The sequence below is a fragment of the Eleutherodactylus coqui genome, chromosome 12, assembly GCF_035609145.1.
Source record: "Eleutherodactylus coqui strain aEleCoq1 chromosome 12, aEleCoq1.hap1, whole genome shotgun sequence".
NCBI lineage: Eukaryota > Metazoa > Chordata > Amphibia > Anura > Eleutherodactylidae > Eleutherodactylus > Eleutherodactylus coqui.
This window is the reverse complement of record NC_089848.1, coordinates 59,095,756-59,113,948: the sequence shown is the minus strand read 5'-3', so window position 1 is coordinate 59,113,948 and position 18,193 is coordinate 59,095,756. Positions and strand designations below refer to the sequence as shown.

Sequence of the window (18,193 nt, the reverse complement as noted above, 5' to 3'; positions counted from 1 at the left end):
ATATTGAAGGTGTGAAAGAGAAGTGAATATCTGTAAAGATTGCTGTGTCTGCACAATTTACTACTTGTTGTAGAATCCAAGCTGAAAAGTTGTGAGTAAAGTACAACCGTGCACCTCTGGTTGAGTTCCTGAAAAACTTATTGTTGGACTGTGAACTCTTTCTTTCGCACCGTGTGAACAGCAACCTGAAAGAGGTGCTGGCGTCACGTGACTTTCAGATTCTACAAAACTATGTTTACGTACTGCGAGCAACTGGGCTAAACCAAGCTGGCACCACTGATGGGAGAGATCACGGAGCCACCTGTGACATTCCATCTTGTTTCCCCATAGTTGCCTCCCGCTTTGGTCGCCACATGTTCTTACTTGGAAGTCCACAAATACTATATTCATATCTCTCATTGGGCCAACATGCTTTTGTGGATTGGTCTTGTTTGAGGCCTTTTTTGGCCCTGTTGCTTTGAAATACAAATAAACCTATATTTACCCCTACAGCTCATATGGTTGCATTTTCTTTTAGATTTGCTTAAAAAAATGGATCCCAGTAGAGAAGAGAAGGAAACTTTTTCTCAAAGGTTGCCAAAACAGTTTTCACAAAATGATGGAAGACAATACCCAGGGCGCAGCATTTCATTAGTATTCCACAATTGATATTTCTTGTTTGTTTGACTTGTAGGTGCATAATGCAGGTGTATTGTTTTCTGTGTGGATGCATCTTATCAATATGTCTGTCTTTCTGACCTCAAGCAATTCCCACAAGATGCCCATGAATTTGATAATCTGTTCACTTCCCAGCACAGTCAAGTAATGGATTGATTTACTTTTTTTTCCAGATGCAGAGGAATACCAGCCCCCCATTTGGAAATCATACTGTGAGTATTACTTTTATTTATCTTCTTCCTGTTTAGCCCACGCATATACTGTATCTGTAAAACCTAGACATAATTGATTTTACATTAATATTTGGCTCTTTTGTTGTTACTGAGTAAACCTAGGAAATTCTAAAATACATATTACGTGGGAAGAGTTGTGTTACCCCCCCCCCCCCACCGGATATATACATGTGCAGTGCACCAAGCCCACTCTTACAGGAGCTGCCATGCTCATTTCCTGCCTGGCTTAGTTTCTTTAAGTTCTGACCACACTGTCTGCGGGCTGTGCTTCCTTCCCTACAGGTAGTGGTGAAAAAACTTTTGAAAAGTTCGGTTTGGCCGGTTTGACAAAATTCAAACTGAACCGGAAGTTCACCAAGACCCCTAGAACTGGTGTATAACACTGTCTAAAAGCCATAAAAGCCCTGTATAATACTGATATGTAGGGCTTTTACGGCTCTTAGACAGTGTTATACATCAGTGTTCAGGACTGGTGTTAAGTGAAGCAAGCCAGTAGAAGCCTGTTTTGGGTAGACCTTTGCTAGAAGCTCGGTGTAGGTTCATGCTTAACCAAACTTTTAGCAAAGTTTAACCCAGAACAGGGTATTACTGGTTTGGTTCTTTCTACGCTACCTACAAGGGTCTCTGACCCTCTCTAAGCTAGCATTTTTGCAAGCAACTAAAAACACCATGCCAGCGTACACTAGTTCCCCTAAGGGTCCTTTTACACAGGACGACTGTTGGGCACAGATGCGTCCAAAAATCGTCCAAGCAATAATCACTCCTGTGCTTTTAGAAAGGAGTGATCATCGCTCAGCGAATGGAGGCGGAGCTGGACGGTGATCACTTCCACCTGTCCAGTAAACAGGCAGTCCTTCATAGATGACTGACTGCCTGTTCACAGGGGCTGATCAACGTTCAGTTTTTATGCAAGCAGAAACTGAGTGACGAACAATAAACAATCGAATTATGGTTAGTCGTTCAGTCACTGCATGCATTTACCCTGAACGATTGATTCCTGCTATCCAGTGAGAATCAGCCGGCATAAAAGGGCCCAAACACCCAGGGTTGTTGTAGTCTTAACGCCCAACTTGCAGCCCATCCTCCCAGCCCCCTCATAATGCTTCCTAACTCTGAATGGGTACCTTCAAAAAGTGAGCATGAAGGATGAGAGTTATTTGAAACTTCAACAACTCCCACCATGTACACTCATTTTCTTAAAGGGGATGTCCGAGATTAGAAAAATATGGATTTTTTGTTACAGAAATAGTGCTATACTTGTACATGGGTTGTGTTCGGTATGACCGCTCAGCTTCATTGAAGTGAATGGGCAAAGCTGCAATACCACATGCATTGTGGAGAGGTGTGACACTGTCTTTGGAAGAAAGCAACCATATTCTTATTAATCCTGGACAAGTCCTACAATGTCTGTTTAGACCCCTTTGGGGTCTATATAAGCATCCTGTATGCACTCTGTATGGTGCTTTTGCATAAAACACTGTTTCTATGGAAGAACCCTTCTGTAATTCGGTATCTAAAGGAACATGCCACAGTTTTCCTGCAAGTGAGCAACTTTGATGTGTACATGTATCCTTAAAGTCCAGTACATTGAGAAATGGCTATGTCCTGCGGTCTAATTGAAATAAATGAAGCAATGCTGCACATGTGACCATCACTGCATTCATTCAGGGACACCTAGACTGCCAATGATTAGCTAATTATCTTTTATCCTGTAGATAGGGTATGACTTAATTTCATGGAGTAACCTTTTCAAGGCTTCTTTAGCAGAACCACATCAATCCCCTCTGCCATTAGCTACATAGCAGCAAGTCCGCGGGCACAATACCTCCCCTGCTCCTCATTCCTGACCTGGGAGACCAAGCCACATAGCCGCCAAGTCACAGCCCAAGAGGCTGACTGAGTTATCTGCCATTCGCGGCTCCACACGAGACTCCAAGGTTAACACTGGGGCCTGCAATTCTTTCTCTCCTAGCAGCTCATGGAACGGAGTGGATACTCTGAGTGGCTCTCCTTCAGGCTCCCCTACAGCACCACCTATATCTCCACCTTCACCTATGCCTGCATCCAGGCAAAAAGACCCAGATTCACCAGACAGGGTAAGAAGCATGCTGGACATAAGCCCCATATACAGCAATGCAGTTAAACCCAATATGGCGTCCAGACACATGGCAGGCTCAGCTTCTTTATCCTCACCTACTCATAGCCCTGAGAAGCAGAGGCCTAGAATGGAAGCCTCTCACCCTACCAACCTATATTATCTGTACTGAGGACCTCTTTTCCATGCTGTCCTCAGAACAATCTGCACCAGAAGCTTTTATGAAAGGAATGATTTTGGCACTGAAGGGATCTCTTCAAAAAGACTTAAAGGAGTTGTCCGGCCACACAGGGTAAAAATTTTTATAATGCTGCTGCTTTCCTTTCAGTAAGGATAGTAACAGACAGCATACAGGGGCTCAAACCGGCCGGCAGATCAGCTGCAATGTCAGTTTCTTACCTTAGATTCTGATCTTCACTGCAGCTTTCAAAGATGGCGCCTCTGTGCTGCCTTCCCACAATGCTCTGCGCTCTCCCTCTTCTGTGTGCGCGCTCTGGATGGTAGTAAAAGACATGAAAAGGCAGGATTTCCCTCAGCTCATGTCCTAGCCCCGCCCACCTCTATTGAACTGATCTACAGTCTCTCCCCGCCCAGGCCCCGCCCCCTGCTGCATACTATAATCAGAGGGGGTGTGGCCAGGGGAGACTGTTATACTCTCATGATTCACAATAAAATCCTACCATGAGTGTAAACAGCAGCACAGTGTATAGTGAATGGAGAGGGGCTGGGGAGAGCCGAGAGAAAACTCTCATGCAGCCCCCCACTGCAAAGCTACCTACTGCCCCCCCCCCCACCCTGCTAAAGTAAAACAAAACATTTCCCCACACACACATGCCCTCATAGTGCCCCTCCCACAGCGACCCCTCTCACAATGACCCCCCCCCCCCCGACTTCTGTCAGCCGGGTCCCTGCACACACACACACACACATCACTACACCCCCCCCCCTTGCACACATCCATCCATCCATCTCTCCCCCTCCACCCCCCCCCCTCTTCCCCCGGGACTTCTGACAGCCGGGTCTCCAGACACCACTAGCACACACACACATCACTGCACCCCCCCCCTGCACACATCCATCCATCCATCCATCCATCTCTCCCTCTCCACCCCCCCCTCGAGAGCCCGTCCCTCCACTCATTCTTACCTTGGAGATGAAGAGCCAGCAGCCACGCCTCCCCTGCAGGCAGAACTGAGCTTCCCAGCGGCTGAAGTTCTTCTGCACATGCGCAGAGCTGTGCTGGAGAAGCTTGTCCCCGTCGTCCCGACAAGAAGAGGACAAGAGACTTGTCGGAACCAATGGCAACCGAGGAGCAACACAGGGGGGGGGCAGCCCAAGAGGTAAGTGAATAACTTCTGTTTGCCTAATTTACAATGCACAATGTATATTACAAAGTGCATTGTATTGGGCAAACAGAAGTAATGAGACCTAATGTTTATGGCCGGACAACCCCTTTAAGTTGTCTATCCACCGCTTTCAATGCTTCTCTAAGTGATCTGAGACCTAATTGATGCCCTCTACTCTTTAGTCAAGGAAGTTGGTACTATCAAAAGTAAACCGGCAGACTTTGAGAACTGCAGCAGAAGAAATGACGTAAAATTTCAAGGAATTTCAGAAAAAGTCTCCCCATCGGAATTAAAAGATTAACTCAATTGATAAAAACGCTTTTACCGGCTAACTCGTCACATGAACTTACTATTGATAGAGCTCACTGATTGCCGAAACTGAAATTTCTCTCTGATAATGTAGCACGTGACGTCATAGCCAGAATACACTTCTGCCACATTAAAGAAGCACTGATGTTTGCAGCTTGTAAAACTAAAAATTTACCAAGGCCATGCACAGTAATTCTTCTCTTCACCGATCTCTCGTCTGCAACAATCTACACTAGGAAAGCCTTTGCTACTACTGGGTTTCCCCGAAAATAAGACTTACCCTGATAATAAGCCCTACCCTGATTTTTTTTTGAAGGGGGTTGTCTTAAAAGATAAGCCCTACCCCTAAAATAAGCCCTAGCTACACTACATGAAAGAAAAGAAAAAACAATACTCACCTAGCAGGCGCTGTCAGGATCCCTCCCGCTGGGCTGCAGCACTCCGGCAGGCTTCCATGCAGTCCTCAATGTCGACGGAGCATCTCTTGTTTGTGACGGGCTTGAATAACCCGCCTCCAGCAAGCGATTGCTCTGATTTATTCAGGAGCACCGCCCTCAGCCAATCAGAGCCGGCGCTTGATGAACCAATCACTGCCATTCATTGAGTTACATCATTGGTTCATTCAGCGCCGGCTTTGATTGGCTGAGGCAGTACTCCTAAACCAATCGGAGCAATCGCTTGCTGGATGCGGCGTATTCAAGCCCCATCACCACCAGGAGATGCTCAGTCGGCATTGAGGACTGCACAGAAGCCATCTGGAGCGCTGCTGCCCAGCGGGAGGGACCCGAACGGCGCCTGCTAGGTGAGTATAAGACACCCCCCAAAATAAGCCTCTTTGCCTCTTTTGGGGCAAAAATTAATATAAGACAGGGTCTTATTTGGGGGGAAACACGCAGGGATACCACATGTGTGATTATATTTTACATTTTTTACAAAGTAAAGGGAGACAAGTGTTTTTATTTTTTATTTTTATTTTTTATAATTTTTTGAGGTTTTTTTTTATTTTTTTTACTTTTTTTAAAATTTCTGTCCCTTTAGGGGACTTCCACAGGGACCCATTAGGACCCCCTGATCACTTTCTGGAGGTCCGATGGTGGCACTCCTTTACATGCTGCAGGGACAGCCCTTTACATGCTGCAGTCACATAGACTGCAGCATGTAAAGGGTTAACACAGCAGAGATCAGAGGTTTTCTCTGATCTCTGCTGTAAGAGCTGGTACCTAGCTGTCCTCTGACAGCCAAGCATCAGCTCTCCCTGCCACAGAGATCATCGGCTTGCTTCTGACAAGCCGATGGTCTCTATGGCAACCTGTAAACAAAGCAGAAGACTTAGAAGCAGGAGATTGCCGGCATATCGGCAATATCTTCTGCTGGTTTTTCAAAGCCCTTGCTTTGTTCTCTGTGGGTCTGTGCAGGCAGAGCACAATGCCACAGCCTGTGGCATTGTGCTCTGCAGCTCCCATAGTGATACATAGCCCGGAAATCTTCCGGGCTATATCGCTATCGGCAGTGGAGCTCATCCCAGAAAATTTCCGGGCGTGCCACTCAAGGGGTTAAAGGGCCTATGTCGAATTGCCACCTACTGTAATTACTGTATGAAGGAAAAAAATGAAGACCTATGTTTTTGTTTTAGTTTAGTTGCTTGGTTAGAATTATATCTAGTATTCAGGAGCATTTGATACTTTTAAATTCTGCTTATTAGGAAAAAATATTTGTTAGAGATATTCAAAATGTATGAAGATGGATCAATGTTATTCCTTTTACTCTTCATTCCGCCCCCTGCGTGGGGTAAAGTGAAAGCATGAATGACAAATGTATCAATTTCTATTCTTTAATAAAACCCGTTGAAAGTAAAAAATAAATTTTTTATGCTAGCCAGCAATTTATTCTCCTAAATCTTCCCAGATTAGATTTTCAAACAAAACCATAAAAAGTTGTAAGCTGCACATGAGCAAGTCAAATTCCGAATGCTGGAGCCCGCAGCAGAATCCGGCTCTGACCTTGGCTGGCGACCCTGTATACCTATAATTTCTGTAATACGGATGACTGCGGACGCTCGCCGTTGGTCATGTGCAGTACAGATGTAAGAAAAAATATTTGTTTTCTCCGCACCATTGCTAAGCGATGACTGGGATACTCACAGCCTATCCACATTGTCAATTGTGGATGGGCTGCAGGTCGGACGGGTTCCATTGACTATAATGGAGGCCGCTCACTTGGATTCCGCAGAAAAATAGAACATGCTGCGATTTTAAATCCCCTAGTGGAAACTGCAATTACTAACTCCTCATCTGAGCCAACATGCAAAAGTTCTGGCTCTTCAGTAGGAGTGGAATACCACATATTTTCCACGCGGGTGACGATCATGGATTCCGCAATTGAAATCCGGTCGTGTGAGTCCAGCCTCATAAGGGTAAACTCATTTTATGGGCAGACTTCAATATTGTTCCAGACAGAGATCTGAATTTTACTGGACGTATTAACAGAATTTTCCCCTCCCGCGCTCCGTGGTTACATAACGAAGCTCTTTATGATACATTCAGATGCCTAAACTCCTCTTCCAAAGAACTTACCTTTTATTCTCCTTGTCATAGATCTTTTTCCCGCATAGATTTATTTCTGGTAGATAAATGAACTCTCTTTTCTGTTAGCTCGACACAAATTGGGGTCACTACATGGTCTGATCACTCTCCTATCTCACTGTTAGATATGCCTCTAAATAATGTCAGGTCTTGGAGAAATAATATGTTCCTTAAGAAAAACCCTCAATATATAGCTTATAACTTTCAGAACTTAACCATTACTTTTTACACAATGCAATACCAGAAATGGATGTATTTGCTGTCTGAAAGCTCACAAAGCATTGATACGAGGGGTCTCGATTAAAGTTAGTTCACAACACAAAAAATACAAACAATCACGCATTAACGACACACAAATGACTAAACTTGAACAATTGCTACAAACTTCCCATTTGGACTCCTATCATAATGACCTTCTTCAATTGAGAAATGACCTGAAATTAAATCTTCTGGAGGATTATGAAAAATAATTAAAATCCTTACGCACAATTTACCACTTATCCTTTAACAAACCCTCTAAATTAATAGCTACTTCTGTACAGCAAAAACGATAGAAGGTTGCATGGTTTGGATGTCAAAATCACCCATCCCCAACATATTGCTTTTGAATTTAGTGCCTGCTACTACAAGCTCTATGATCTAAAAAATGACAGGTCTACTCCCCAACCTACTATACCTTTTTAATAAGATTAACCTTCCAACTATTTCTGCTTCACATCACAAAGACCTAAAAGCCCCATTTTTTCCTGATGAAGTCTCAAAAATAATTAAATCACTTAAATCTCTCAACTCTCTAAGTCAATATGGCTTTGCCAATGACTATCACCCTGTTTCCCCTGAAAATAAGACGTACCCTGAAAATAAGCCCAGCGTAATTTTCCAGGAGGCTTGAAATATAAGCTCTACCCTGAATATAAGCCCTTGTTACACTACATTGAAAAATGAAAAAAGGATTTGTTACCTAGCAGGCTCAGTCCAGGTCCCTCCCGCTGCTCTCTAGAGGTATGGCACTGTTCCCGCAGTCCTCTGCCGCTTGTACATCATCACTTCCTGGTTATGGGATTCATAAATCCCACCTGCAGGAAACAATGGCTGTGATTGGCTGAGCAGCGGTCAAAGGACCAATCAATGCAGCGCTGGATGAACCACTGCGATAGCTGTGATTGGCCACGGCTCAGCCAATTCATAGATCCTGCTTCTACAACTCAATGGCTGTTGACTGGCTGATCAGCGGTGAAAGAACCAATCAATACACCGCTGGATAAACCAATCATAGCCGTCGCTTTGGTTCATCCAGCACTACATTGATTGGCTGAGCAGCAGTTGAAGAACCAATCACAGTCATCGATTCCTGGAGGCGGGATTTATGAGTCCTAGAACCAGGAAGTGATGTTGTATGAGCGGCGGAGGACTGCGGGAAGCGCATCTGAGTTGGAGAGAGCAGCAGGAGGGACCTGGATCGAGCCTGCTAAGTATAATAAGACCTTCCCGAAAATAAGACCTAGTGCCTCTTTTGGGGCAAAAATTAATATAAGACAGGGTCTTTTTTTCGAGGAAACACGGTATATACTTTTTGATTTTATGCTTTCCCCTCACTTGACCAAAACATTCAATAGAGTTTTTTCTTGCAGCTGCTTTCCTGATAAAATGCTCCATACCACCATTGTTACTATTCCCCAGCCTGGAAAAACATTGGATTCCCCAACGAATTTCAGACTGATCTCCTTGCTTAATTGCGACTTAAAAAATGTATTCTAAATTACTAGTCCAAAGACTTTTAGTAACTCTTCCTGATATCATTCATGATGATCACGTTGGAGTTCTACAAGCGAGACAGGCCTCAGATGCTGCTAGAAGAATGATAAATCTTTTTTCAGAAGCTGTGAGCTCTTGGACACCATCCTCACATCCAAAGCCAGGAATAGAGAAGACGTTCAATAGACTTCATTGGGATTTCACTTATACAAATTTGGTCTACATGGTAATATTTTAAAGCCATACAAGTCTTACATAGTTCTCTCTCAGCCAGGGTTTTTGTTGATGGGGTTCTTTCCAAACCTTTCCAAATCTCTAATGGAATTGTCAGAGGTGTCCCTTGTCACCGCTGCTGTTTGCCTTGGTGATGGAGCCCCTAGCTGAACCAATAAGGTCAAATCTCAACATTAAAGGTATTTTGGTGGGCTTAAGACAACACAAGATAGGGTTATTGCTGACTGTGATTCTGACACTTAAATTCTCTAAGAGCAGCGTGTGACACCCTGTCCCAATTTGTCCAGATCACCTATTATAATCTTATGCAAATAAATCACAAATCCTTGTGTTACTATCTTCAGATCTTTAGGAAAATGTATTTAGCAAGCGTTCCTTTTCCATTGGCAGCAAAATGATATAACCTATTTTAGGATTAAATTATGTTTCCTTTTATAAGAGTTGGTGTCTATCAACTTTTTACAAATTAATCTTTCTAAACATGAACCTTCCTTGATGGGTCCTATTGTTTCTATAAAATGCTAATTTTCCCCAAAATGTTATACTATTTTCACATTATATCACTTCCTATCCTTCATGCCATCACAGCCAAGTTTCAAAAACAATTATCACATTTTGTCTGGAGCAATAAAAGACATAGCATTGCTTCATCATCTATCAAACACCTACATTGTAAACACGGGGTGTACTAAATCGTTGGTCATATTACTCTAGTGTCCTTAATCAGCTAAAAGATTGGGGCCCAATCTCTTCAAACCCCATCTGGCCCTCTAAAGAGTGCCCCTTAAACGATGATACATCTTTGAAATCACTTTTACTAGCCCACACAAATGTATGCCTCCTTCCTAAAGTCCAGGATTTGTCCCCCCCCCCCCCCTACAATGGCTTCAATACGGTCCTGGAACATCTGTTCTCAGAGGAGTTCACATATTACTAAGAGGGTGCCGGTCAAACTTCCACTAGAACCCCTTGAAGATTTAATTCCAGATTTCTATGTTAAGGGATGGGGAAATAAAAGTACCTCTTATATCTCAGACATTATGGTTGAGGGTAAAGTTAAGTCATTCTCAGCTTTAGTTACAGAATATGCAATTCCTCTTAAAGATTCTTTCAAATTTACCCAAATTTGCTCCTTACTAAAAACCCTACATAAATGCGAGGTTGAGATCCCTCTGAAATTATATTGGGTGCTGTTTGCCAATACAGCTAAGGAACATTCAAACATATGATTGATATATAACATGCTAGCGAGAGATATGGGGGACTCTAAAAAACACACTTTTTAAAGTGGGAAAGAGACATGACAACCTTTTTCCTTGAGTCAATGGTTTTTTAGCGCTAGATTAGGCCAACAAATCTTCTCTTAGCTCCTCTCTGCTACAGGTACATTATACATTGTTAACCTGATGGTCTCTAATGCCAGACAGACTTATTAGATATTTCCCTGGATCGGACGTTTCGTGTTAGAGAAAATGTGGACACGCAAGTTCTTTACTCCATGTATTTTGTTTTGTTAAACATTTTTCTTAAACTATTGGAGAGAAGTTCTTTGGTCCGTTTCACATTCACATCGGAACCTCCAGCTGAAAACACCTGAAGAAAAAGCGCTGCGTGCAGTTCTTCTTCTACCATCCAAAAGCCGGGTAGCTGGGCGGAAAGTGGGCAGACCCTATAATAGTCAGTGGGGTCCACCCGACGCTGTTTGTTCCGTCCAGAGACTGAACCGTCCGGCCACGGGGATTCCCTTTTCCTGCTTCCCGAATGGAGATGTGAAACCATCCTTTCTCTTATAAAAAGAATCATCAGTGTAAGCACTACCAATAATTCTGCAACAACATTGCTGCTTGATGTTGCCCCATCTTGACCTATACATAGTAGGCTGATATGTCATATTCTCTTTTCCGTCAGACTTCTGATATCTAGAAACTGAAGATCTCCCACGCTTCCCTCTATTAATGCCCTGATCTCTACTATTTGAGAACACAATGCATATTAAAAAATGCACGCCCATCGTCATAACAACCAACACAAATCTTACTCTACGTGGAGCTCTTGGCTTCAGTTTTTCTCTCTTTAATTTCATTTCACTGTTTGCTCCTTTTTTGTTATATTTTCTATTCTTTATTGTATTGCCATTGATGAAACTTATGCTATATCGCATGCATATCCAGTTAATACACATGATATTTTAAGGACTTAATCTATGCTAAGAACATCTTTGTAAGGCCGCCTGCAGACGGGCGGGATTTCCCGCGGAAATTCCATCCCTGCAAGCTGCCATAGGATTGCGTTAGCAAACGCAATCCTATGGAGACGGCTGCAGTTTGTCCGCGCGAAATCTAGGGCGCCAAACAAACCGCAGCATGTTCTGTTTCTGTGCGGGGCTCTGCAAGCCCCGCACAGAAACGTCGCTCACCAGCCGCCGGCTCTGGTCTGCGCATGCGCCGGCAGCCGGCACATGAAAGATCGGGAGCTGTGGGGCGCGGGTGAGTACGCGCTGCTCTCTGCAGGCGCTCTGGTAGGGTCCCGCGGCGAGAACTCTCGCTGCCGGATCCGACCCGGCCGTCTGCAGGCGGCCTTAGTCTTCATAAAATTCAATAAGAATTCAATAATGAACATGTATGGAAGCGTATGGCTGCATTTTCCATACATGTAACTTATATGTTTCTGTTATCTAAGGTGAGGGGAGCTGAAATCAGCTGCGGATATTGACTCTAAATTGGATGCGTAATTTTCCGCTACGTGTAAACGTACCCTTAAAAGCACTATCAACACTCAGTCACTCCACTGTAAGGGATTGTCAAGCTTTATATGAAGAAGTTTAACAAGGTAATTGTCAGGTGCGATAGGCGTTTTCATCAAGATACAATGTGAGAGTACTGGTCCCCATAAAACAATTATCTCAACTCCGTTACCATAGAGATACAAGAATGATGCGCATTTCTGTAGTTCTCTATTGTCCCTGTGCATTAATGTTTTTACAGTGAAGTACTTTCCTCTCGAGTTGCTGGGAAACACTTACATCTCAACCATCGTTGGAGATCACGCAGAGGGAGAAAGTCGAATAGTGCTTAGTCTTAACGATTCACCTGATCACTTATCCTCATTACGTCACTTACTACACAAATGATTGCTACATTCGGCCTTGTCATCCAATGTGACATGTTGCTGGCTACATACAGCGTCTTGATAGGGTTTATGAAGATGTTCTTGAGGTTAACATAAATGGGGCGTGTGCAGCTTTGGTGCATGGGCAATTCATTGGTCTTTAAAAGAAAAGGTGCATTTAGACTTGTGTCTATAAGGTGACCTTTAACTTAAAGATGCATTTTTTTATTTACACACTTATTTAATTTCCTTCTGATCAGGTCTGCATCTACTATTTCTCGTCATAAGTGCCTAATTTGATACGTTTTGCTATATCAGTGGCGGTTTCACAATTCCTAGTCAAAGGGCGAACATCAACACATTTGTCAAGCAAACCTATTTTACATATTTCAAAGTTAAACTTAGTGATCAAGATAAGTTTTGGGCCCCTCATAAGGTGGGAAAGCAGTGTGTTGAGAGTTTATGGATGTTGCCATTTGGTATACCTATGGTTTGGCGAGAGCCAAGAGATCATTCCAGTGACAGTTACTTTTGGATAGTGAAAATTTCAGGATATAACAAGAAAAACAAATGTAAAATAGTATATCCTAGTCTACCATCAGCTATACGTCCAGTGTCTGATTCAGCTGAAATCCCAGGGCCAGTTTTCGTTGAACTACCCTCTCTTGAAGAACATGGTTATGGTGAAGAACTAAGTGACGGCAATGATGAAGATTTTGAAATTGAAGATGACTTAATTCTGAAGGGGTTAGATCAGGCTGAGCTGAATGATTTGGGACTATTAAAAAAAGATTCAGAATTCCTGCATCAAGACTGCATGAGAAAAACTTGCTTGAAAAAGGTGTGAACGTATCCTCCTTTCGATCTAGAGAAATTGTATTTCTGCAATTCTTTAAAAGTGACAGTGGCTTAGTGTGTTGTCATAGCATACATTATTTAATGGAGGAATTGGGAAATCCCATCTGTAAGTCAACTGAATGGCGACTGTTCATCAATAGCTCGAAGCGGAGTTTAAAGTGTGTCTTCCTCCATAATGGTAATTTATTTGGTGCAGTCCCAGTTAGACATTCAGTGTGTTCTTTGTGAAGAATATGAAGACTGTAGTAGTGCAGTACACAGAAGGGCCTGTAGAGGGCCAGAGACAGGACTTCTGGTGCAAGGGTTAACCAAGGGGTGGAGCAGGAACAAGATAAAAAGCCAGTTCCTACCAAGGAGAGGGAGAGAGAGGTCCAGCGCAGCATAGGAAGGTGCTGCAGGCTGGTGGCCTGAAAAGGCAAAGAGTCCGACAGGGATGACGCCCCTGGACTCCCACCCAAGTTGGGGTGCTAATGGACATTGTGTGATGTGATGTGCTATGCTGTGACGTGCTGTGCAATAAACGCTGGCAGGAGCCAGACAAAGATATCTGCTATTCCCGAGCCGTATTTACCCGTGTGGTGTGCCATTTCTGGTATGAGAGACCAGCGATCCTGAGGCAAGACTACCCCCCTTGCTACAAGACATAAAGAGAGTCATTGAGTTGTTGCAATTTCACCAACACATTTGGATCATCTGTGTTGACCTTAAAATGGTATGCTTCCATCTTGGTCAGCAAGGCGGATACACCAAGTGTCCCTGTTATCTGTGCATGGGGGACAACTGAACTCGTGAGAAACATTGGGTGGAAAGGAGTTAACCTCCAAGATCTGACCTCAAGCCTGGTGATCCAAACATTCTACATGATCGACTTGTTGACAGAAAGAACATTATATCCCCACCTCTGTACACGAAACTGGGTCTTGTGAAACAACTCATTAAAGCTTTACCAACTGAAGGAGAATGTTTCAAGTACCTCATTTTGGTGTTGTCCAGCCTGTCATTTGAAAAGATAAAAGCCGGTGTGTTTGATGGTCCACAAATTCGGCAACTCATCAAAGATGAATATTTCATCAGGACAACGTCAGAACTTCAAAAGTATGCTTGGTAAGTATTCAAAGATATCGTCAAGGACTTTCTTGGAATTAAGTGAGCAAAGAATTACACAGAAATTGTGTAGAAACTCTTGTGGAGCTACAGAATGCTTGGTTGCAACATGAGCATCAAGGTACATTTTCTGCATCTTGATAACTTCTCAGAAAACCTTGGCGCGGTCAGTGATGAGCAAGGGGAATAATTCCACCAGGATTTGAACGTTATGGAGGGACGGTATCGGGGTAGATGGGATGTACATATGATAACTGACTATTGTTGGAGCAACCGGCGAAATTGTCCACAGATTGAACACTCCAGGAAAAGCTGTAGGCGTACATTTTTAACTTAAAGGGGTTGTCCCGCACCGAAACGGGTTTTGTTTTTTTTTACAATAGGCCCCCCGTTCGGTGCGAGACAAATCCGATGCAGGGGTAAAAAAAAAAACGGATAGTACTTACCCGAATCCCCGCGCTGCGGCGACTTCTTACTTACCTTGCTAAGATGGCCGCCGGGATCTTCACCCACGGTGGACCGCAGGTCTTCTCCCATGGTGCACCGTGGGCTCTGTGCGTTCCATTGCCGATTCCAGCCTCCTGATTGGCTGGAATCGGCACACGTGACGGGGCGGAGCTACGAGGAGCAGCTCTCCGGCACGAGCGGCCCCATTCAGAAGGGAGAAGACCGGACTGCGCAAGCGCGTCTAATCGGGAGATTAGACGCTGAAATTAGACGGCACCATGGAGACGAGGACGCCAGCAACGGAACAGGTAAGTGAATAACTTCTGTATGGCTCATATTTAATGCACGATGTATATTACAAAGTGCATTAATATGGCCATACAGAAGTGTATACCCCAACTTGCTTTCGCGGGACAACCCCTTTAACTGCTACTGTTTGCACACACTTTGACGTACAAAAACAATATATCCTTTGTATAGACACGATAACTTTAAAATAAACATTACGTTCAGGTTTTGATTTCCCATTGTATGTACATTTTATACGTCTTTTGAGAAAAATGGATGGTATCCCATATCGTCAAAAGTGGATGTAATACAGGAAAAACTGGGGTCGTTTTTCATTCAGAGGCCAAAAGTTAGTAAAAAAACAAGTGTAAGATCTATGTCAACGAAATTGTGTTGCCCAGTGTAATCGTTCAAAAAAATCATTCAAACGAGCGAAAGTGAATAATAATCATTCAGTATAAACGCGAGCCAAGGATTGAACGATGCACAAAAATCGTTTGCTTTTTGTTCATCCATTTTCTGCAGGCATAAACCCATTGTCGGCTCGCTCAATTATCGTTCGGTTTAAACAGCGCTCATTCAGTCCCTATTATTCGCTTATACAGCGAATGTGAAAGACTGAACGATTCTTGTTTGAACGAGCCAACGTTGCCTCTACCTGACTCAACAGGCTGTACAAGAGCGAACGAGCCAGCGGTGACGTCACTCGCTTGTTCACTCGTTCAAACGAGAATCAACTCTTCTAAAAGGACCCTAGGTTTGCGCTCTGTTTGGCCAATATGCTGAGTAAGTCTTTTGACACACTGTTTGCCTGAGCTACCATGAAGACCGTCCTAGGAAATTATTTGGAATGTTCATCCCCCATCTGAACAGAACGAGATCACCTCAACTACCAATGGAATTGTAAACCTAGTTATTCTCATTACATCAACGGGACATATTCAATAAGGTCAAATTTATTATTTGAGCATCAATCCTAGTGCAAGTGATTGGCCCTGAGTCAACTCCAATTGGGCTTGTCCATTGTTGGGCCCATTTCTGGTGTCATAGCTTGGGCCCACTGATGAATTCTGTAGTACTGTGATGGACCAGTCTAGTCCTGTCCTTTTTTTGGCATCTCTTTGTTTGGTATACATCACTATCTCTGCCTCAATTGTATTAAAAATGTTTTATCTACTATTATTTTCAATAAAACTCTCTTAAAGAAAACATGATATAACACATCGTCAGAAATTGCATACATCTAGGTCAAGGGTTGGCAACCAATTGACCACGAGTGGCGGATTGACCTCTGATGGGTGCCCAGTAGATTGTGGGAGCAAGTTTGGTCAGTACTACAGAGCACGAATACTACAGAATAAGTTCCTCCCAGACTTTGAAATGTAGATACTGGGGCGGACAATGAAAGAGCAGCAACTTCGGGGAGAGAAAGATGACAGTCAGCAGTCTCAAACTGAAGGAAGCAGATTGGTAAGAGACATCATCCATTCTTTAGAAGGCATATAGGAGGCTGTTGATAGGGGAAGAAAGGGGAGCCACTTTAGTGGTGGCTCTGTGAGGATGTGGCCTGTTATGAAGGGGGAGCTCAGGAGGTGCTGTTCTGGCTTATTACATGGCGTTCCTGCAGGGAAGTGGAGGATATCCACAGCTTCCTGCCTCTTCTGTCAGTCTGGAGCAACATGTGAAACACTGATGGCCTCCCAGATGTTTCTACTCCTTGGCTTGCTCAGCTCAGATACCTGTGGCCCTCAATTGATTTTTTTGAGGGAAGACCACAACTCCCAGCATGCCCTGACAGCAACCTGCAGAAAATATACATAGCTTTCACAACATTTTCCCCCTGGTTCTGCAACAACTCAGTACCAAGTACATCTCATAACTCTCCAAAGTTACAACAGTAGATCTCCATCTTGTTAAGATTGCATACTCCTGGTCTAGGACATACGATCAGCGGAACATTTCAAGTGGTCCCACTGGATGTAATGGATAAACGCATGTGTACCTAATCTAATATTAGCCAAGACAACCCAGCTATGACTTATCCTCAATTATCGATCAATCAGGATCCACTGCTTGGGGTCCCAACCAATCAATTGATCCACAGGCCCGCAGTCAGTATGGACAGCACTGGAAACTAATAACACTGTCCATATTGCAGTGGCCTGATTCGGTACTGCAGCTACAGCTTCCATTGAAGTCATTCATGCATATTTAGCCCCAGTCAGTGCAGTTGCTTGACATGGGAACCAGGTCAAAACTTGACACTATGTCAATTTATTTTTGTGACACAGATTTCAAATTCCATCCAGAACAAAATCCATGCTGTGTGAGCTATGCTACAGATTTCAATAACATACAATGTAATTCTGTAATGGTGCGGATTCTGACTTTATTTTAGATGTGGGAATGCTGCGGAATGTGTGGAACGTCCGCAGCATTTCCACCCCGTATGAACATACCCTGAGGCTGTTTTCACACGGCGATTTCCTCTGCGAGTTCTGTCCCATTTTGAGATGGGCAGCACTTGCACGGGAAAAATAACCCATTTATTTCAGTTTGGTTAATTTCCATGACAAATATTTAATTCTCTGGAGCGAATAGCCTGAGTTTGAAAAATTGCTGCATGTCCTATTTTTGTGTCATTCTTGTTCAGGAATCTCACATTATTTTATATGAGAGCGTAAAAAAAAAAGGGATCACAGCGCATGTCGTGCCGATTGCACGCTAGTGTGATGCATTTTTAACACATTATGGGGCCATATGAAAAAAATCAAGTGCGGAGCAGTGAAAAACCTGTGTGAAAAACAGATGTACAGCAAATGCAAATTACACATGAAAATCACAGAATGCATTATAATCTCATGAAAATGACACAGATCAGTGTTTCACTGAACAAAATTGCACTCGCTTATGTGAATACAGCCAGTGGGGATAGTCGGACATACACTCATTATCAAAAGAAATCAAGCACCTGGAAGAAGTTATCAAAATAGAATGAAACTTTCTCTGTGTGATTGTAACATTGATATAAGTAAGTGATTACAATATCAGAGCAAAAGGATAATTTATTGCAGAAAAACTGAGCCATTGAAGGGAGGCTCTAGTACCCTGTTGTACCGCCTCTAGCTTGGATACAAGATGTGATAGTTAGGCATGGAGGCTCTAGTACCCTGTTGT

General features: G+C 43.4%; 1 protein-coding gene across 1 annotated transcript in view; it reads left to right on the top strand.

The window, feature by feature from the left end:
• CHN2 (chimerin 2) overlaps positions 1–18,193 on the top strand; it is a 317,209-nt gene that overhangs the window by 120,344 nt on the left and 178,672 nt on the right. Inside the window, exon 2 of the mRNA XM_066585622.1 lies at positions 831–869. Coding sequence (XP_066441719.1) covers positions 831–869 — 39 coding nt within the window. The remainder of the gene's footprint in view (positions 1–830; positions 870–18,193) is intronic.